We start from the raw sequence: 23537 nt of genomic DNA, 5'->3' as shown, positions 1-23537 counted from the left end.
TGATTCTCCTTTATTTTACTACATTGATCTGTTTTTATTGGGATAATACTGTCTGTATTGTGAAGTCTTATTCTGTGATGTGGATCCAAAAGCATTAGAAGTTTCCAGGATTGGTAATGAAAAGAAATCTGGTTGGTCAAGAGACATTTTTTTCCTGCCGAACTTTGTGGAGATACACTGTTAAAATTGACATTATGAGAATATCCATGACAATGAATTATTACAAGGTTTATTGTTATATAATGTGGATCCTTTTGTTTTAGTGGGTACCAATTTGAGTGCATTGAAGACAATTGTATGTCCGTTGCTAACAGATTTTTATTTTTTATATTTGTTGATATTAGATTTAAATGTTTTGCTAGGGTCTGCATACATGCTTATGAAAAATTGGTCCTTTGTTGAACATTTAAATTTATCCTTTACTAATAACTACCTTATCTCCAAAAAGTTATGTCTCACGAATAATAATGAATCCACTGTTTGTATGAGAAACCCCCTCCCTTTACAATTATGATATATCAATAAAATCAAATCTGTAAGAACAGATGATTTTGAGGGTGATTATTACTATGACATTGTTTAATGGTTTACTATTCATATAGTCCAATACATATATGTGACCAGCAACGACGTATCCAGGCTTATGGAGGTAGAACGTCATTGTGAGAAAAACTCCGTTAACTATATGTGACAAGCCATTTCCAGGCTTAGGAGGGCACATTGTCTAAAATTTTATTTTTGTATATTTACCTAGAATATTCTGAAAAAAAACTCTGTCATGGTATTATGACATATTTGTTGTAATAGCAATGAAACGAGTCATTTCGAATACCGGTATGAAAATGAGACTGTTCTATGACAACTTTTATTTATAGAAGGCACTAATTTATAAAACACAAAGTTATTGTATTTATTGGCTCTTAGTGATGTTCAATAGCGTATTTGAATAAAATTTCAAAGAGTTAAATTTCCTATAATACAAACAATTTGTAGCTCTATTTTAGAACATGTAATTTAAATTTGTTGAAATGAAGTAAGTTTAAAATTTGTCAAAGTAAGTTTTAAGAATTCTTTTTTTTAATTTAGATTTATTATGCATGTCTCTATACAAAGTATGCAATGCGTAACAGTTTATAATTAGGTGTTCTCATATATGCATTTGATACGGTGCATTTATTATGGATATATTTCAGACTTCATTTATGAAAGGAAATCTAAAGAGCAGAAATTTGATTTCTTTTTTTGTATCAATTTAAAATGTAGATTCAATTTCACTTCAAACGATAAAGTAAAACTTCTTCAAAACTTATATATGATGTAAAGTTCGTCGTCCGCAAAAAAGAAGCCAAGAAAAGTGTTTATCTCTTCTTCACAAATACGTATTATATTGAATCTCGGTATTTATCATGTTTATAATTTTTCTAACAATGACGTTCTACCTCCATAAGCCTGCAAATGTCATGGCGGGTCAAATATTACTAACATATAGTATCACTATATCTTCATTCTTAAAAAAATTTAGCTAAAAATCAAATTTAATTCTGCTGTTATCTCAATGAAGATAAACATTGAAAACCTGTGTTTGGGTTTTGTGTCAACAAAGGTTTTTATTATAAACAAGAAAAAAAATCCAATAAATAAAAATAACTTTGATCCTTTTTCATATGTCAATCTGTAAGCATACTGTTGGTTGGTTTAGTATTAAACACTGTACTTTTAACATGTAAATCTGTCAACACTTTCCTTAGAACAAAACTCTGTCTTTTTTGTGTGAAAATGTTGAGGCATATTGAGATTTAGGCACTTCAATTCCTGATTCTCTTAAATCTGTCTCAAGAAAGCCCTGTTCAAAAGAAAATATACATCTGAATATTAAGAGATCATATTGAAGGATTCTATAAAAACATATACATTTTTAAATCTAAAAAAAATGCATGATCATTTTGATTTGTAGTGATATTCATCTATAAAAGTTCAAACTAATTGGTTTAGGCAAACTAAAGTTAGAGGTCTCAAATTGGACAAACAAATTATGTAATATTCTTATTTTTTGTTATTGGAGTCATGTTGATTGTTGGAAGAAAATTCATTCTTATACAATATTTTGAAACAAGACATCCAAAGGATGACGTAGGAAAATTTATGTACTAACTGGCACAAATGTTTTAAAAATGATCTTAGAAAGAAAAAAACAAAAAAAAACAACCAGATGCTCCGCAGGGCGTAGCTTTATACGACCGCAGAGGTTGAACCCTGAACAGTTAGGGCAAGTATGGACACAACATTCAAGCTGGATTCAGCTCTAAATTTGGATTGTGATTAAATAGTTGACACAGCATAGGTTTCTGACACAGAATGAATGTGTTCTAATGAACTTAAAATTTTTGTTCTCTTAGAGCAATTCACTATGCTGTTGAATATTAATCCTCTCAAAAAAATGTTTGAAGAAATTTTCTTTTTTATTTATGAAATTTCAAATGAGAAAAATTGAACCCAATTTTTTTAATCACATCCCCCTTTCCCTTATTCCAAAACTAATCTCAATTAAAATTTCTAATGGAGTTTGCAACAATAACTACTCATTTAAATACATCATAAAATATTAAGATGTAAAAAAACTGCTTGTTATCACTGAATGGTAAAGATTATTTTAATTTATCAGTTGGTAGTAAAAAGTGAATATACATTGTATATTGTATATAACAAAGATTTAAGTTGATTCTGGACAAAGAAAGATAACTCCAATTAAAAAAAAATCTTGCTATTGCACAATATTTTGCAATTAGATATTTCTTGCTTACTATTCTGGACAAAGAAAGATAACTCTAATTAAAAAAAAATTTGATATTTCACAATATTGTGCAATTAGATATTTCTTGCCATTGCGCAATACTGTGCAATTGAAAAGACTTGCTATTACACAATACTTAATATAATAATTTTAGATCCTGATTTGGACCAACTTGAAAACTGGGCCCATAATAAAAAATCTAAGTACATTTTTGGATTCAGCATATCAAAGAACTTCAAGATTTCAATTTTTGTTAAAATCAGACTAAGTTTAATTTTGGACCCTTTGGACTTTAGTGTAGACCAATTTGAAAACAGGACCAAAAATGAAGAATCTACATACACAGTTAGATTTGGAATATCAAAGAACCCCATTTATTCAATTTTTGATGAAATCAAACAAAGTTTAATTTTGGACCCCGATTTGGACCAACTTGAAAACTGGGCCAATAATCAAGAATCTAAGTACATTTTTAGATTCAGCATATCAAAGAACCTAACTGATTCATTTTTTGTCAAAATCAAACTAAGTTTAATTTTGGACCCTTTGGACCTTAATGTAGACCAATTTGGAAACGGGACCAAAAGTTAAGAATCTACATACACAGTCATGACAGTTAGATTCAGCATATCAAAGAACCCCAATTATTCAATTTTGATGAAATCAAACAAAAGTTTAATTTTGGACCCTTTGGGCCCCTTATTATGTTGGGACCAAAACTCCCAAAATCAAACCCAACCTTTCTTTTATGGTCATAAACCTTGTGTTTAAATTTCATAGATTTCTATTTACTTATACTAACGTTATGGTGCGAAAACCAAGAAAAATGCTTATTTGGGTCCCTTTTTGGCCCCTAATTCCTAAACTGTTGGGACCTAAACTCCCAAAATCAATACCAACCTTCCTTTTGTAGTCATTAACATTGTGTTTAAATTTCATTGATTTCTATTTACTTAAACTAATGTTATTGTGCGAAAACCAAGAATAATGCTTATTTGGGCCCTTTTTTGGCCCCTAATTCCTAAACTGTTGAGACCAAAACTCCCAAAATCAATCCCAACTGTTCTTTTGTGGTCATAAACCTTGTGTCAAAATTTCATAGATTTCTATTAACTTAAACTAAAGTTATAGTGCGAAAACCAAGAAAATGCTTATTTGGGCCCTTTTTGGCCCCTAATTCCTAAAATGTTGGGACCAAAACTCTCAAAATCAATACCAACCTTCCTTTTGTGGTCATAAACCTTGTGTTAAAATTTCATAGATTTCCATTCACTTTTACTAAAGTTAGAGTGCGAAAACTAAAAGTATTCGGACGCCAGACGACGACGACGACGACGACGACGACGCCGACGCCAACGTGATAGCAATATACGACGAAATTTTTTTCAAAATTTGCGGTCGTATAAAAACAAATGACAGCTGTTAAATAATGGCAACTAACAAACTATAGGTCAGGTGAGCTAAACAGTTGATGTGTAGGATGTATTTCATATTTACAATATACATATTTTGTATACAGCTGTGACATTCAATCCCACCTTTTACATTTACATTTTGTCATTATCTATTGTACAGTCAATATTCATCACATGAGATAGTGTGTCACATGACACAGATGTTGTTTTTTCCAGTCAATTAATTTGTATTTTCTTATCATATGATCATGATGTACTGTAAAATAAATCAATCAAGACAGAATGTTTACTGCAAAGATGACACACAATCATTAGTCAGTTTAAAAGACCTGACATATTTGTTTTTGTTTTTATAAATTATGACGTTTTTTCTCAATTGAATTGTTTCATATGTTTCATGTTGAGGCCTTTTATAGCCGATTATACAGCATGCGTTTGTCTTATTGTTGAAGCCTGTACGTCGCTAATTATTGATAACATTCACTTCATTTAAAATTTGTGGATAGCTGTCTCATTGTCAATCACACCACATCTCCTTATTTTTATACTGTTATTTCTATATTACAGCATGTACAGAAGACCTCTAAAAATAAACTTTTATCAAATAGGAGATTCTGTTAACCATTGGGAGATCTACAAATGCAAAACTACACATTGACACAAATAATATTTTATAATATATCAAAGTGCTTGTAAGCACTGAATGGTAAAGATTGTTTCAATTTATCAGTGGGAAGTAAAATTAAATATTGCATTCATCGTAGTTGATTTAACTGCAATTATAGACAAAGGAAGATAACTCTAAAAAAAATTAAAGATGATTTTAACAATGACATTTATATTTTAGAACAGATATTAGATTCCTGCGCCTTGCAAAAGTTATGTAATTTTCTTGACAAGTGTTACTTCATTTTGTGCCTGGAATATCTGAGCATATAATACATCGTTAAATTTCTGGAAATGTTCATGGATAGGATGTATAGAATGTTATAATCAATGCACTATATTTTGTGTATCAAAAAGGTAGTGATAAGCCTTGGAAGATTTAGGTATCAAGTCAGTCCCATAAGGTTTTGATTGCATTTCATGCAAGCCAGGGTTTCCCCTGGGTCAATTATTTTTTTCGCCACCTCTTTCGCCAAAACAATATATTTTTCGCCAATTTATTATTTTTTTCGCCAAGTAACATAAATATATTTTTCCTGTTGTGCCCTTTTGTACTAAGAAGTAATTTTTACAACAAAACAAAAGCTTTATATGTGTAGTCATTACATTGAAGGGTTACTCTCATTCGAGGGGTTGTTCCCAGCCTTTTGGATAGATTTTTTCATAACGACAGTTTTCTTTTCTTGACCATCGTAAATGAAAAAGTTGAGACGTACAACAATGCTTGAAACACGTGCATGTGTCACTCAAACGACTTTATTAAAGTCAAAGGATAAAAGAATTAAAGTTCTAAATCAGAGATTTTTCTTGCTTTTGAACAATTTTCGTCACAACAACAGCTTTCTTTTCAAAACTATCTTTAAAGGGAGAGATGTCAAAAGTTTGCTTCAAACATGTGCGTCGCAAAGATGTAAATAAATTCTGTATGTGACATTTATAGCGGAAGCCATTTGATCATATCATTTTGTGAAACAATTCAATCAACACCTTTATTAATTAGTCCTTTGTTGTCGATAGCTATAAAATGCAATCAGCTGATTATTGATTTTCTGTCTAAATCTTAATGAGGTCAAGGTGAATTCCGAGTATTGTCTGATCAGGTAAAGTCTGAGAAACTCGAAAAAAGTAAATAAACAAGATGGAGGAAAATAAATCGGTTTATATATTTCTTTCGCCAAATTCTTTCGCAAATGACGAATTTTTATCGCCACAATTATTATTTTTTCGCAAATTGCGAAAATGGCGACCGCCAGCGGAAACCCTGATGCAAGCTTTACCTAATAATAAAATTGAAAATCAAATATTGTTAACAAAACATAAACACCACCAATCTTTTCACAAACTGCTAGAATTCACCAGCCTGTGCAAATGGCACAAAGGGAGATAATTATGATTCACTTGTTGGCTGCCACTTTAAATGGAATAGGATCCCAGTTACCACAACCAGTCTGGTACAAATGAATGTAGTTCTTAATAAAAATATATAACTTTTATCTAAAATTGGAAGTAGACAGACTGACCTTGTTGTCAATCAAAACAAAATTTTGCAACAGAATGCTGGCCATGAGGCACTGAGATTGTACTTAGACACTTTAAAATTAATGCCTAACATGAATAAGAAGTCCCAAGGTGGCTATCAAAATCATTTAATTGAACAGGACCCCATTTATTTACTATGATTTTCAATGCGTTTCAATAGGGAAAATAATTAGGTCCCCATTCCAAATGTTACAATTTTGTGAAAAGTTATGAACATGATGAAAACATGTGAGAAAAATTTTGATGATGACTATTTTGATAACCTTCTGTCTCTTCACAATACCTTGTTCAAATAAGTAAACAAACTTATAATGTGCGTAAGAAATGTATGTACTGTCATCTTTTATGAACTTCATTTTCATAGAGAAGTCTTTTTTCACGGAAACTACATTTTTCTTCTTTCAATCTGATCAGCATAAAAAAAATATTTTAGAAAGCAATATGATTGTTATTTTCTTAAAACAGAATTATTCAAGCAAATCATTCTCATAGTTTGGGCTTATGACAGGGTGAAAAGTCACAATGAAAACCAAATTGACTGTTAAAGAGAATCCATACTAAGGCAAGAAAAAAATGTCAATTGTTTGACCTTAAAAATACTGTACCTTCACAGCTGCTCCAACACCATTCAGATCCAATAGAAATGTGTCATGTCCATATAAAGAATTCAGTTCATAAAATGTCACTGCTGGATTACCTGCAACGAAAATACAATTGGGTTAAAACTGCTTCAATTATGTTAGTCAAAAATAAATTGTTCATTCATTCGATCAGTCAAAAATAAACTGAATTGTCATGATAAAATACTCCATTAAATTTAAACTCATTATAAATTCAAATTCAAATTCAAATTTTCCTAATCATAGAGGACTTTTGTGCATTACAAATTTTGACATGTTCATTCACACTTTCATACACTGCTCACTACAACAAGTGAAACTGCGAGCTACTGCTCACTGATGATACCCCCGCCGCAAGTGGATAATATTAATAGTGTAAAAATATGGAAGTGTTCGGTAAACAGGAAGTTGTCGAGTGATGAATCTGAAAACGCATCACACGGTATACAGCTGACTTATAAAAATCCTGAAACCAAATTTCAGAAATCCTTGTATTGTAGTTCCTGAGAAAAATGTGACGAAAATTTTTAACTTGGTTATCATGTGTAAAATCATACAAGTGTTCGGTAAACAGGAAGTTGTCGAGTGATGAATCTGAAAACGCATCACACGGTATAGCTGACTTATAAAAATCCTGAAACCAAATTTCAGAAATCCTTGTATTGTAGTTCCTGAGAAAAATGTGACGAAAATTTTTAACTTGGTTATCATGTGTAAAATCATACGAGTGTTCGGTAAACAGGAAGTTGTCGAGTGATGAATCTGAAAACGCATCACACAGTATAACTGACTTATATAAATCCTGAAACCAAATTTCAGAAATCCTTGTATTGTAGTTCCTGAGAAAAATGTGACGAAAATTTTCAACTTGGCTATCATGTGTAAAATCATACAAGTGTTCGGTAAACAGGAAGTTGTCGAGTGATGAATCTGAAAACGCATCACACGGTATAGCTGACTTATAAAAATCCTGAAACCAAATTTCAGAAATCCGTGTATTGTAGTTCCTGAGAAAAATGTGACGAAAATTTTTAACTTGGTTATCGTGTGTAAAATCATACGAGTGTTCGGTAAACAGGAAGTTGTCGAGTGATGAATCTGAAAAAGCATCACACGGTATAGCTGACTTATATAAATCCTGAAACCAAATTTCAGAAATCCTTGTATTGTAGTTCCTGAGAAAAATGTGACGAAAATTTTCAACTTGGCTATCATGTGTAAAATCATACAAGTGTTCGGTAAACAGGAAGTTGTCGAGTGATGAATCTGAAAACACATCACACGGTATAGCTGACTTATATAAATCCTGAAACCAAATTTCAGAAATCCTTGTATTGTAGTTCCTGAGAAAAATGTGACGAAAATTTTCAACTTGGCTATCATGTGTAAAATCATACAAGTGTTCGGTAAACAGGAAGTTGTCGAGTGATGAATCTGAAAAAGCATCACACGGTATAGCTGACTTATATAAATCCTGAAACCAAATTTCAGAAATCCTTGTATTGTAGTTCCTGAGAAAAATGTGACGAAAATTTTCAACTTGGCTATCGTGTGTAAAATCATACAAGTGTTCGGTAAACAGGAAGTTGTCGAGTGATGAATCTGAAAACGCATCAAACGGTATACCTGACTTATATAAATCCTGAAACCAAATTTCAGAAATCCTTGTATTGTAGTTCCTGAGAAAAATGTGACGAAAATTTTCAACTTGGCTATCGTGTAAAATCAGACAAGTGTTCGGTAAAGAGGAAGTTGTCAAGTGATGAATCTGAAAACGCATCACACGGTATGGCTGACATATATAAATGTTGATACCAAATTACAGAAAGGGTGGATGTGTAGTTCCTGAGAAAAATGTGACTAAAGTTTCATGGGACGGACTGACTGACTGACGGACGGACGGACGGACGGACGGACTGACAGACAGAGGTAAAACAGTATACCCCCCCTTTTTTAAAGCGGGGGTATAATTAAATTAATTAGGTACCAGTGGCGGATCCAGTACTTTTCATAAGGGGGGCCCACTCCAGTCATGCATCAGTGATTCCCTATATAATCAACCAAATTTTTCCCACAAAAGGGGGGGGGGGGGGGGGGGGGGGGACAGGGCCCCCACTGGATAGGCCTATGGGTACAGCACAATAAGACTTACATGAAACTAGTGTAAAAATAAGCTCTAAATAGCTTGTTGTATAAAGAGAGATAACTCTATATTAATAATTGACACTTTTACCAAGTAGAGGAAAGAGTTTTAAGTCCATAACCTGCCTAGATCCAAAAAATGATTCATGGTTTTAACAAGTTTTGGGGGGGGGGGGGGACAGGGCCCCCACTGGATAGGCCTATGGGTACAGCACAATAAGACTTACATGAAACTAGTGTAAAAATAAGCTCTAAATAGCTTGTTGTATAAAGAGAGATAACTCTATATTAATAATTGACACTTTTACCAAGTAGAGGAAAGAGTTTTAAGTCCATAACCTGCCTAGATCCAAAAAATGATTCATGGTTTTAACAAGTTTTTTACTGAAAGTTAAAAGCATATTACCACTTTCCTGTAGAGCTGTGGCAAGTTTTCGTTGCTGTCGAATTGGAAATAAAATATCTGTTTGTACACCAATAACCATCACGGGACAATTCACACGAGATAAACCTGCATGAAGGGATTCGTAACTCTCTGCTATGTCAAATAAATCCATTGCCTAAAAAAAGACAAATATATAAATAATGCTACATAACATAAGAAAATATAATACATCTTAAATCAAAAACCATAGTATGAAGTCAACACATCTTGATTAATTTCACATTAACAGCCAATTCTAAAAGCTTTTATATCTTTTTATCTTTTGTTGATTCATTAGGGACAACATCAAAAGTTCAATGAAGGATAAAAAACTTAATTCACATAGTTTTTTCTCTGTAAAAATCAATGTCGGATAACCAGATCTTGCAGCAGTTCAACCCCCCCATCCTCAAACTATTTGAATTAAGTTTTTTATCTTGCATTGATCTTTTGATGTCATCCCTTATTTTTTGTGGGATACCAAGTTTCGTTGATTTGATTTTGTGGTAAAATTTATATTTAAGATTTTTGACAAATACAGAGTATAGAGGCTCCCAAGTTTACCATCTTTTAAATTCTGATAACAGATACTTACTTTTGATGTATAAAGTAATGAATTTGGGTCATATTTAGTACTGAAGCTTTCTGATAACAAATACTTACTTTTGATATATAAAGTAATGAATTAGGGTCATATTTAGTACTAAAGCTTTCTCCTTGGTGTTCTAAATAACTCTCTATAGAAAATGTCGGACAGAGAGTTGGTGGACATGTCGTATCAATTCTGTCTCGATTAAACCGACGATCCCATTCTGGTCCACTTCTATATGTTATTGTAGCAATTTCTCTACAAATATAATCATAAACATATATATTTGGGATTCCTTATCATTTGTGTCACACAAATTTTCCTGGATTTATTCCGATTGGTTAACCACAAATTTAAATGTTCAAAGAAATATACATTTTCTATACACTATACAAAACCACAAAAATTAAAATCCACAAAATTACATTTTTCTTAAATCCACAATTGGTGGAATTGAAAATATATAAATTCACAGTAGATGATAAATATACCTGTACTTTGAGCAAATAGAAACTTGAAAACTGCACCTATCAATCATAAATTAGTATAACTGTTCAAAGGGAGACAACACCTGACCATATTTTTACATATATTTCAAGGAACTCATTGACAGCTACTTTCATTTCAAATATGAATTGAACACATTTGATCTGTACTTCAAGGGATTTTATTCAACTTGGTCTCATCACCAAATGCAGAGTTTGGTGTAGGTTACAAGTCATTGTCAAATTACAAAATTAAAAAACATGAGTTGCTTTATTTTTTCAACGCCAAGAAACTTACCTTGCGAGTTTCATTCCCATTTTAGGATATTTAGCACCATAGTAGTGACCTTTGTTCCAGTTAGGATCTGACATTATAGCTTTCCTCTGTAGATACCTCATAGCAATGGAGGACGGGTGGGAATGAGCACATGATGATATTGAGATTAATCTGCAAAAATTATAAATATTATCGCTATGGTGATAGATACCGGTAATCAACTTGTTTAGTGAAAGAATGATAAATTGAAAAAACAGAATCCTTTGATAGTTCACTCTTTCTTTGGCTTGGTATAATATTGTTGCATTTATATTTTCTTTTTTTATAATTCATGTCAAAAAGCCAGAATTTGATTGCTTAATACCAGGGGGAAAATTTACTATATCCCATGACATAGGGGGACAATTTTAAGAATGTCACCCTCTTGTGCAGACTAATCAAAATTTGCTAACTGAGAGTGTGATAGAGTAGACTGTTACCACAAGACAACATAGTCATTTGAAATAAAGTAAAAAAGTCACTTAACACTAAATACTGCTACAATAAATTATCAGGTATTATATATGTGTACTTAAATATCCTCACAAAAAGAAACCATCTCTGCAGATCACAGCTTTATACAACTGCAGAGGTCGAACCCTGAACGGTTGGGGCTAGTATGGACACAACATTCAAACTGGATACAGCTCTGAATTTGGATTGTAATTAAAAAGTTGACACAGCATAGGTTTCTGACACAGAATGAATGTGGTCTAATGAACTTAATTTTTTTTGCTGTTGAGCAATTCACTAAGCTGTTGAATATCAATCCTAAGTTTTCAACACTAACTACTCATTTAAAGACATTATAAAATATAAAATGTCATGCAGTCATGATTTAAGTTGATTTGACTACTATTCTGGTTAGAGTGCGAAATCCAAATGTCTTCGGGCGACACCGACGGATGACGATGACGCCGATGCCAACGTGATACCAATATATGACCAAAATTTTTTTCAATTTTTGCGGTTGTATAAAAAATGTTAAACAAGGGTGCACACACTGAAATGTCTCACCTTCTTTACTAACCATTGATTATGTTGATAGTCCTGCATATAAAGCTTAATACAACTGTGACATAAACTTAACATTAACCAAGAAAACTAAACATTGACCAATAAACCATGAAAATGAGGTCAAGATTAGATGGACCATGCCAGGCAGACATATACAGCTTACAATTCTTCCATACAACAAATAAAGTTGACCTATTGATTATAGTTTAAAAAAAACAGACAAAAACACAAAAACTTAACACTGAGCAATGAACCGTGAAAGTCAGGTCAAGGTCAAATAAAACCTGCACAACTGACATATAGATCATAAAATATTTCCATACACCAAATATAGTTGACCTTTTGCATATAGTATTAGAAAAAAAAGACCAAAATATTCAAATTTTAAAGTAAATTTGGATTTTATTAGATAAATACTTACCATCATAAATTCTGAGTGTAACCCCAATTGCGTCATAGGTCAGATGGAAAATCCCAACTAAAAATAAACGTACTCTCACTGGTCCGGACATATACCCCTGTTTGCCCATATTCTTCCATTCAATTTCCTCAAGACAGAAACATAAGGAAAGGGGATGAAGGGGATGTGGGTGGGACCTATAATTTATGATGGTAAGTATTTATCTAATAAAATCCAAATTTACTTTAAAATTTGAATATTTTATAGCTATAAATACGTTACCATCATAAATTCTGAGTAACAGAATCTAACGTAAAGCTGAATCCCCTGTAACAGAAGAAACAGGAGGAAAGTTCAATCTTTGTGCTGAAACTATAGGTCCAAGAGAGTATAAACTTTCGGCAAAAGTAGCCATAGATTGGAGGTAGTGAGATATAAAAGAGTTCTCATTTCTCCAGAAACCTGCAGACAGTACCTCTTCTAAAGATGCACTGTTAAACAGAGCCCAGGATGTAGAGATACCCCTAACATCATGAGCTTTAACATTAAAACTATTTAAAAGTTCTGCCTTAGAAGAACCATAAGCTAAAGATATGCATTTGTATATCCAAGTAGAAATAGTTTTAACAGAAAGATCTGAGATTCCTTTTTTAATAGGAATAAAGAGTCTTGAGTTAGAAACAGAACGTAAACTACACGTTCTTTCCAGATAAATAGATAGGATTCTTACTGGACATAAAAGTACAGAAATAGAATCGCTAGGGAGTGCAGGAATCACAACTGGTTCTGCACCCTTATCTGGAATCTGATTCTTTGCCAAAAAAGCAGGATCCGTTAAAAGAGTAACAGAAGATTTATCCCTGTTAAATCGAAGGCAAGCATCAGAAATAGAGAAGGCATGGATTTCACTCCTTCTCCGTCCAGAAGCCAAAGCTAAAAGAAAACAGCATTTATAGGAAAGAAACCTTAAATCTATTGTTTCTGCTGGTTCAAAAGGAGGAAGTTTTAAAAAGGATAAAACTAGTCCAAGGTCCCACTTAGGAACTAAAGTTTTTTGTCTTGGTCTTTCAAGACTAAAACTACGAACCAAAAGAGAAATATGCTCATTGATTCCAAAATCTGGGCCACCAGAAATATGAATAGTTCTTGAGATAGCTGATCTATATCCCTTAATAGTAGAGGGACATAATCCTTTGGATTCAAAAAGAAAAACTAGAAAGTCTGCTAATTGTTGTACAGTGACTTGGAAAGGATCAATTTCCCGCTCACTACACCAATCTGAGAAGATTGACCATTTTGCATCATAGACAATGCTAGTGGAGTCTCTGACAGACTTTGTGAGATGCTTGGTTGCTCCTTCAGAAAAACCTCTCTTTCTGAGGCTAACCCTGAGAGAAGCCAGGCGTGTAGATGAAGTTTTTCTGGATTTTGATAAAGAACCTTGCCCTTGATTTGAGACAGAAGGTCTGGTCTCAGAGGTAGAACCAGAGGACAAGCACATGATAGGCGCAGAAGGTCTGGAAACCAAGACTGTTTTGGCCATGCTGGAGCAATAACTATGATCTTGCAATTTTCCCCTGCTATTTTCTGAAGTACTGGGGAGAGAAACCTGAAAGGAGGGAAGGCGTACCCGAACATTCCTTTCCAAGATAGGCTCATTGCGTCTACCGCAAAAGATTTTGGATCTGGAACCGGAGACACAAATGTTAGAAGTTTGTGATTGAGACTGGTCGCAAACAGATCTATCTGAGGTGACCCCCAATGAAGAGTCACAGCTTTGAAAACTACTTGAAGTAGTTCCCACTCCGTGTTTACTGGAGCAAGGGATCTGGATAGAGTGTCGGCTAGAATATTGAGGTGCCCCGCAATATGTCTCACCACTAGATGAACCTGGAGTTGAAAACACAGAAGGAGAATGTCTCTGGCTATCTGATAAAGAGAAGGTGAATGAGTTCCTCCCTGATTCTTGAGATAAGCTACAACTGTTGTGTTGTCCGTGGCCAGAATGACAGACTGATTCTTTAGAGACATTTGGAAATGATTCAGTGCAAACAGAACTGCTTTCATTTCCAATACATTGATATGCTCTTCCAAAAGATCTGGACTCCAGACTCCCAAGATTGTAAGCCCCTCCAGATATGCTCCCCAACCGAGGGTGGAGGCATCTGTGAATAATGTTAGACTGGGAACTTGAGGGGACAGACATAGGCCCCTCATTACATTTTCCCGTACTAACCACCATTGAAGGTGTGGAAATAAAGGCTGAGTGATTGGAATCAATGCTTCCCATTCTTGTGAAGCTGCAATCCATAACTTGTGCAGATAAAACTGAAGCGGACGAATGTGAAGTCGTCCCAATGGAATTACATCTGCCAGAGAGTTCAATAGACCCAGAAGTTGCAAGAATTGACGTGCTGTGACTGATTGAACCGTCAGGAATAAATGTATTTTCTGACATAGTTTTGTAAATTTCTCCTCTGGTGGGAGGACTAGACCTACACTGGTTAGGAAATGTTCTCCCAGGAAAACAAAGTCTTGAGACGGAATTATCTCTGACTTTTTCCAAGAGATAAGGAAGCCTAGGGACAGAAAACAATTGATGACCAAGTCTGTCTGAACCCTCAATTTGATTGGGCAAAATTCCTTGAGAAGGGAATCGTCCAGATAGGAATGAATCTGAATAGACAGGGAATGTAGGTGAGCTATAGCTGCCTGCATGATTTTGGTAAAAGCCAAAGGGGCTGTAGACAGGCCAAAAGGGAGAGCCTTGAACTGGAAAACTTTGTTGTTCCAAACGAAGCGAAGGTATTTCCTGTAAGTTTTGGAAATGGGAATGTGGAAATACGCGTCTGAAAGATCCAGAGAAGTAGTCCACATTCCTGGAAGGATTGAAGCCCTGATGGATCTGTTTGTTTCCATTTTGAAGTGGGGAACAATAAGAAATTTGTTCAGAATAGATAGGTCTATGACTGGCCTCATTCCTCCAGTCTTCTTTGGAACCAGAAAAAGACGGGAATAAAATCCCGGAGACAGAGTTAAGATCGACACCTCCTCTATTGCAGCTTTTTGTAACATAGAGTCCACTTCTACTGATAGAAGTTGACACTTGACTGGGTCTTGTGTATGAGACAAACTTATTGGAACTGCAGATAGAGGAGGTGGGTTCTTGAACTGAAGTGTTAATCCCCCTCGAATTATTGACAGCACATAACAGTCTGAGGTAATTTTCTTCCACTGATTTAGGAAAAAACTTAACCTCCCCCCTACTGGTATTGATTTTTGAGGAACTTGTTGTAAATTTTCCCCTGGGGAAGCTGTCAATAACGTACGAGGGGGCAAGAACCTAGGTACTAGACCCAGGTTTCTTGGAACCCTTAAAACCACCAGAAGGCTTACCTGAGCTTTTTCCTGAGTTATTGGGTTTGTTCTGCGGTTTGCCGTAGTTATTCTTCCTTTTCTTAGCAGAAGAAGGAGGACCACCTGAAGCAGAAGTACTATTAGAACTAGATGTAGCATTAACCGACCTCTTGCCATTAGTAACTTGTACACTAACTTTGACTGGAGGAGGGTTTTTGCTGAGTTCCTCTTGAACCCGCTGTAAGGGTAAACCAAACATCTTGTCAGAGAGTGGAGATTTCAGTAAAGAATCTTTCAAAGGCTCAGCGATAGAAATGTTTTCAAGAAACTCTGCTCTTTTAGATAGGGTGCAATTAGCAATAGAACCCATTAAAAGCAACTGAGATGAACCTAAAGCTTTATCCAGTTGAAGTAAGAAGGATCGTACTTCTGCTGGAACAACCGAATCTTCGCTGTTAAGCAAATGTCCGGTTGCAGCTAGAAAATGTTCGGCTGTGCCAAGAACTTGAGAAGCACTACGAAGGAGATTCTCAGTCTTTGACCAAACAGGTTGAGTGAGACGAACACCATCTACTGGCTTTTTTCCCAATAAAGATGACATAGATTTGTCACAACTGGGAACAAGTCTACCCAGTGAAGAATCAAAGATATCAAAATCCTTGTACTTAACCTGATCAGAAAAGGATGACATTCCAAATCCTGAGATATTGTTATTAGCAACCTTTTCACTAGCAGAATTAGCGATACCTTCATTAATAAATTGTAAAGCAAAAGTCATATGGCCAGATTCAGGAAAAGAATTGTGAGAAGTCACAGTATCCTGAGAAATACCACAGGAAGCTTCAAAAGTTGAAGAAGGTTTCTTCGGCTTGGAAGGAGAGAGAAAAGGGATATGTGCTTCATCCCTCATCAAGGTATACACCTTATCCCTAAGATCCTTCAAGGAAGGAGGATCCTCAGTCTCCTTGGTGGGAGGTTGTTGAGCTGACTTAGAAGAAGGCTCAGGGGCCGTCTTCGATACCTTGGGAGAAGAAGAACTTTCAACATCCTCATCAGTGAGGAAAGCCCTTTCATGACTCCCAGGGGAAACAGAAAGCTCGTCATCCTCCCTCTCATCACATTCTACAGACTTAGCTGGAGAAGGTTGATGAGAAGAAACTCTATTTTCCAGTAGAGTCATACGACTGGATAGAGTACTAAATTCAGCCTTGAAAGACTCACCAAAGTCTAAAAGTAACTTCTGTAAACCATCCAAAGGTGATGCATGATCAGAAACCTGAGTACCATGAGAAGAACTAGAAGCTTGAGAGTCAGGTACGGTGGTAGAAGGAGCTACTGCAGAAGTCAAAGATACTGCTACGGGTAGAGCAGGAGCTAAAGGTGGTGCAGTAGCTACCCCAGAAGGGGGACCATAGAAATTGTCCCTATAAGGCCAAAAACCAGGTTGGTTTGGCATAAACCCACCATAAGGGTAAGACTGTGGCCAAGGTGGCTGAGACCATGAGGGTAAAGGTTGTGTGCCCGTGTTGGGAAGCATATACCCACAATAGGATAATGGGGGTCTAGAACCTGGCAAGTTCAAGCCCATAGCTGTACCTGGGACAGAACTAATAGTACCCGCTGAATTAACAGACCTAGATAAAGTATGAGTCACCGAAGTTGACGTAGGTACCCCCCCAAAATGCATGGCCGAACCTTGTGAAAGGGTCGGATAGGTAGCAATACCAGACACCGTTGTCGAAACTCCGGTCAATGTACTGGTAGTTTGGGGGGGACTTAAAGGTAGTGACCCATCTAAGAGATAGTCCGAACAGGAATACTTACATACGGACTATTCAAATTAAAGTCCATAATAAATTTTACTTTAGTCAAAAACACAAATAATTTGTTTAGAAATTTAAACAAAACAAGGGAATATATTTCCAATAAAATACACAATATATATGAAAAGCAATTAAGCTATTCAAAAAACTAAACACTTCTCTGTTGAATCTGTAAAACTTGATGTGCACGTGTGACCGATGTCGCAGATGGAAATTGAATGAAAGAATATGGGCAAACAGGGGTATATGTCCGGACCAGTGAGAGTACGTTTATTTTTAGTTGGGATTTTCCATCTGACCTATGACGCAAATTGGGGTTACACTCAGAATTTATGATGGTAACGTATTTATAGCTATAAAAACTCAAAAACTTAACTTTGACCACTAAACCATGTAAATGAGGTCAAAAATATAGTAGACCCTTTGCATTCAGTATAAGAAAAACAGACCAAAACACAAAAACTTAACTATAACCACTAAACCATGAAAATGAGGTCAAGGTCAGATGACACCTGCCAGTTGGACATGTACATTTTACAGTCCTTCCATAAACCGAATATACTAGGCCTATTGCTTATAGTATCTGAGATATGGACTTGACCACCAAAACTTGACCTTGTTCACTGATTCATGAAATGAGGTCAAGGTCAAGTGAAAAATATCTGACAGGGATGAGGATCTTGCAAGGTATGCACATAATAAATATAGTTATCCTCTTACTTATAATTAGAGAGAATTTAACATTACAAAAAATCTAAACTTTTTTTTCAAGTAGTCACTGAACCATGAAAATGAGGTCAAGGACATTAGACCTTTAGAAACTTCATAACATGAGGCATCCATATACAAAGTATGAAGCATTCAGGTCTTCCACCTTCTAAAATATAAAGCTATTAAGAAGTTAGCTAACACCACCGCCGCAGAATCACTATCCCTATGCCTAGCTTTCTGCGACAAAAGTCACAGACTCCACAAAAATGATACCCAAGAAACAAATATTTTTTTCCTTGAATGACCCTGAATTCTCACCTGCCTACCCTTTCAGGGTACATAACTGCTGCTTGTAAAGAGCACATACCACCTAATGATGAACCAACACTACTGTGTAACTGTAAAATACAAAGATTATACAATCTTTAATAGTCATTATAGATATGAAGGAAACAAGATGTGAATAGACATTAAAACCTTTTAAAAAAGTTCTACCAATTCGCTTGACAACAAACCACATACCCCAATGTGTGTTTCTGTGTGTGATGAAGGTTACCAGGGTATTCAAGAAACAAGCGGCATCCATTTAACAAATGTTTACCGGTATGTTATGATGTATTTTTTTATTTGATGTTTCAGATATTAGTTACAGAAATCACCAACTAGTTTCCAGTAATACCTACCATCAAAAGAGTAATTGTTTAAACGAACAGTCCCAAATGTGTTACTTGTCAAAAGATATCACTAAGAAAGTTAGATGCCAGTGATGAAAAAGTTTTTTTTTATTTTAGTTCAATTATATGTTTTGGAGTTCAGTATGATGTCCATTTTCACTGATAATGTTTGCTTGTGAAAAAAATATAGAATCTTATTTGCCTTAACCTCGGTTTAGCAGTTGAATCAACAATTATTGCAATAACTGATAATTAGCAAAAAAAGACTTATAGAATAGCTTATCGAAGGGTTCAAATAGAGAAAAATATTTGACAAATGACAAAACAACATATTAATTCACAAATGGTGTAGCGCATGAATTAATTATCAGTGTTGGTCGGTCACAAGTTGAATATTTTTTTATATTAAAATTCTTTGATTATTTGTTCTTTTTACATTGGAAGATGGCTTTTTTATTATGGAAATTTTGTTATTTCACTGGAATTAAAGTAGAAAATGCAAGGAACTATATCTTTTTCTATGCATTTACAATTTGTTTAGATCCGACATTATCGACTTCTTGACAACACCTATTGTTGTATGACGTCAGAGGAGTGAAATAACCATGTTTATTTCATATGTGAAATAATGTAATTCATTGCAACCAATGTAATCATTCATGATATCTTAGTTAATATATCACATATGTGATCAGAAAATAATAATTTAGAAATGATAGAAAATAACTTACCTTTTCAATACCTAAGTTATCCAGCAAAAGAAATTGTGCTCGGACCATATCTTCAACACTTATTACCGGGAAAGTGGTTGCATATTTCTGAAATTATAAAACCCATGTTATAATACTATTTTCCATTCTGTGAAACTGTGCATTTAAACAATAAAACTATCTGTTCTACATATAAAAGTAGAGGTTATTCTATTCTTCAATGAAAAGGGGGAAAATGGCCAATACATCTAACAAGTGTTTCTACGGTACAAAATATACCTTCTAGATAAACTTAAATAAATTCTGGTTTTAGGTCTTTTAAAATGAAGAGGCCCTTAATTAAATGTTAACAAAGATTCCAGTGTGTACAGATAACAATTGTCAGTCATACATTTGAATATATTCTATAGACATTGTCATTTTAATACTCAAGTAACAAGTGAAGTCATCAGAGAATAATGGCATTTTTGTTTTTGATACTAACTTTACTTTATAAGCAAGAATATCAAGAAAGCAAGCCAGGACAAGCTGTTATTCGTTCTGATGAAATGAAACTACCATTTAATTCATTCTTTTTATCAGCAATTTGTCTTAACATATGAAAATGAAATAAAATTAATTTGTTAGTAAAACAATTTTTATGCATACAAAACATTGAATGACTTCACATGCATTTAATTGATTACTTATGACGGGAACTGCAATACGCCTTCAACACAGTGAGAAAATTCAACACATACCTATATAGGAACTTTCAAAAAAATTTAGTTAAAACCAGTTCAGCGGTTTCAAAGAAGAAAATATCTGTTTTAAAATGATTTGACGAAGATGACGAAAACCAAGTGATGACATTAGCTCAAATAGATAATTTGGTCTAGTTGAGCTACAAATAAAACAAATTAAAATATAATCCGCAGTGTTGTGCTGCTCAAAAGGCTCTTGGTTAAATGTACAACAATAATTAAGTCTGACACGTCTTATAACAATTATCATTTTCTTAATGAATACATCTATATTAAACGTATCACGGAGAGTAAAATATCTTAATTCTAATCTTGACGTCCTTCATTTAAGAAGTGAAATAAATAACATTTAAATCACATTCTAGTAATGGCAGGAAATTAACTTATTTTGTTATTCTGAGCAGCACAACCCAATCGGTTTGAATATACTGTTACAGGAGGCCCTGAACATGAATGTCCATGTCCCCTGAACTAGCATACCTTATTTGTTACTGGGTTTATTGACGATGGTCCTCTGAAAGAAAATATGCCACATAAAAATCTGCAAGCATTAGCAACACATAATTTATTTCAAACTTTACATAAAGTATCCGACGTCAAACAATACTGTTTTAGGCTTTTTAAAACATATTGTAATGACCATACAATAACTTAGCATGTCTAGATAATGATGCATTCAAATTTAACAATTGCTAATGGAAAGAATCCAAAATTTGAGAAAAATTCAATAATGAATATCAATCAATTTAGGCCATTTCAAACTACTTTCTGTTTTTTTAGACTTTGCAGCATCAACCAAAAACCCACCGCTGGCTTGTTTTCATCGTTATGCCAAAAAAATTTAACAACATGTGTAAAATTTCCTCTTTGTTAAAATTTTACAGCTTTCAAACTAGTCAAAGAAAGATAACTCTAACACATTCCCAAAACTCTGTTAATGAGAAGTTTTAAAGACTTCAGCAATCCAATAAAGTGGCATGCTTGAAAAAGATGACAATATAATATGCTTCAATCTTCTGATGATAGTTAAACTTCCAGATGACAAAACTGTAAAAATTCTGTGCAATAGAATTGCTCATAGGAACTAGTTGCACAAACTTCCAGATCATAGGCATGGAACAAGTAGGGACAGCATGATTATTACAACTGAACATCAGACTTTTACATGCTCTTTGAAGTAAAAAAAAATGTTTCCACACTTTTTTGTGGATATAACTGTAATAAAGTTTGTGTTCTGACAGTTGCCAAGAAACAGTTTACCCAAATAAGCCTTCTGATTATTCTGGTTGAAAGTGTACCGAAGAAGTTTATCATGCTAAATTTAATTTTACTGGACACATTTTTTTATTGTTACATTCAGCATAGCACTGTGGTGTTTTGATATGTTAATTTCATGTCACATCTCTCATTGGTGCAATAAAAACAACAAAATCATCAGATTTTACAAGTTGTATATTTCAAGAAAGGAAACACGTACATTCTAGGTGATGCATTGTGACTTCCTAACATTCATGTGATTTTTATGTTTTTTCATGTTTGACTAGAATTTACAATTGTTTTAAAATTAAATAAGTTTATATAAATTTATACAAATGAGCTTTAGTTGCATAAGATTATATAAATTTATGCAAATGAGCTTTAGTTGCAAATTTCAATATCTCTTGCCTACTATTGTTACAATACTTTTATAGTATTTATAACACTCAAAAATAACATAAATAAGTTATTGACTTACGTCGAGCCATAACAGCTGCCTAAACTGTTAGTACAAATAATGAAGAATTTATTTGTATCAAGAGCACAACCAGATCCTACAAACTTCTCCCACCAGCCTGGAGACATGTTGTCCTGAAAAATAAAACAATGATAGGGATTAATTTTATTATCAATAATTCACATGGAAACCACAGACCTGGCGACATATTCTATCCATTAATAATAGTTATCAAAATTTGCCAAAATTGCTAGTGGACAAAATATAACACCTCTTTATTTTCGACACCTACTGAATCATTTTGAAGTCAGATGTAGGACACTATAGTAAAAGTTTTTTTAAAACATTGAATTGAATAAAAGCTAAACTATTTCTATACCTCATGACTCTTTGCATGTGAACTTGCAGACAAACCAGCATGAATGAGTACAACATTATCTTTATTTTCATTCAGTTCTCCCCATGTTTCGTAAGCTATCGTGAGATTAGGTAGAACAGCATGGTTATACTTGAGCGGAAGGGCATCTGTGATGTAAATGTCTTGTATCCTGATACAACCTTGGTATATTCAGGTTCTGGTCCATTTAGTTTACTGAAAAAATAAAATAAAATGCTATAGTATGATAGTGAACCATTTTTCGAGAAGTCTGGGCGTTAGTAAATCAGTTAAAAAACACATCCTTTAAAAGGCTATCACAAAAATCTGATGTTACTGAGTACACGATTGCAAAATCTTCTATACTGCAATGACAAGCGGAACTACAGACGTAAATCTGCTGTACACAGACATAAATCTACTGTACACGCTAGCAAAACTAATTCTTTTAAATGGCAATAGTATCTGCAATAATATATAGTGTTAGGATGTGAAAATGATTGTAATTAAATTTTTGTTTGAGATGCATATAACAAATAGTGTACCGCAATGTTGCACCTGTCCCAAGTCAGGAGCCTCTGGCCTTTGTTAGTCTTGTATGATTTTTAATTTTAGTTTCTTGTGTATAATTCAGAGTTTAGTATGATGATCATTATCACTGAACTAGTATACATATTTGTTTAGGGGCCAGCTGAAGGACGCCTCCAGGTGAGGGAGTTTCTTGCTACTTTGAAGACCCGTTGGTGGCCTTTGGCTGTTGTCTGCTCAATGGTCGGGTTGTTGTCGCTTTGACACATTCCCCATTTCCATTCTCAATTTTATAGGTCACATGTCCTTTGAATGGACTGACATTCTGTACGTTTACTAAACAAAAGTTCAAAAACAAGTACTTTTTGTTTTGACCTAATCATATGGGTCAGTTATGGTCTGATATTTTATCTTTATAATTATTTACATATCACAGTTGGCCCATATATAGTTATACCTGATAATAAGTGTAAAGTTTGGCCCATATATAGTTAAAC

At 34.1% G+C, this 23537-nt stretch overlaps 1 protein-coding gene across 1 annotated transcript; it reads right to left on the bottom strand.

The window, feature by feature from the left end:
* Nucleotides 1-315: 315 nt before the first annotated feature.
* On the bottom strand, nucleotides 316-22728 carry LOC139506156 (uncharacterized; the record flags this gene model as incomplete). The annotated part of the gene is given in 11 exon segments (XM_071295382.1): nucleotides 316-1843; nucleotides 7017-7108; nucleotides 9580-9733; nucleotides 10261-10444; nucleotides 10970-11119; nucleotides 18614-18693; nucleotides 19701-19787; nucleotides 20903-20936; nucleotides 22158-22270; nucleotides 22516-22655; nucleotides 22658-22728. Coding segments are annotated over 11 exon segments (1204 nt in total), but the record flags the coding sequence as incomplete, so codon positions are not given.
* Nucleotides 22729-23537: the final 809 nt, after the last annotated feature.

This window comes from Mytilus edulis, unplaced genomic scaffold, assembly GCF_963676685.1.
Source record: "Mytilus edulis unplaced genomic scaffold, xbMytEdul2.2 SCAFFOLD_503, whole genome shotgun sequence".
NCBI classification, from domain to species: Eukaryota; Metazoa; Mollusca; class Bivalvia; order Mytilida; family Mytilidae; genus Mytilus; species Mytilus edulis.
Note: the sequence above shows the minus strand (reverse complement) of the source record. Positions and strands in the feature narration are given on the sequence as shown.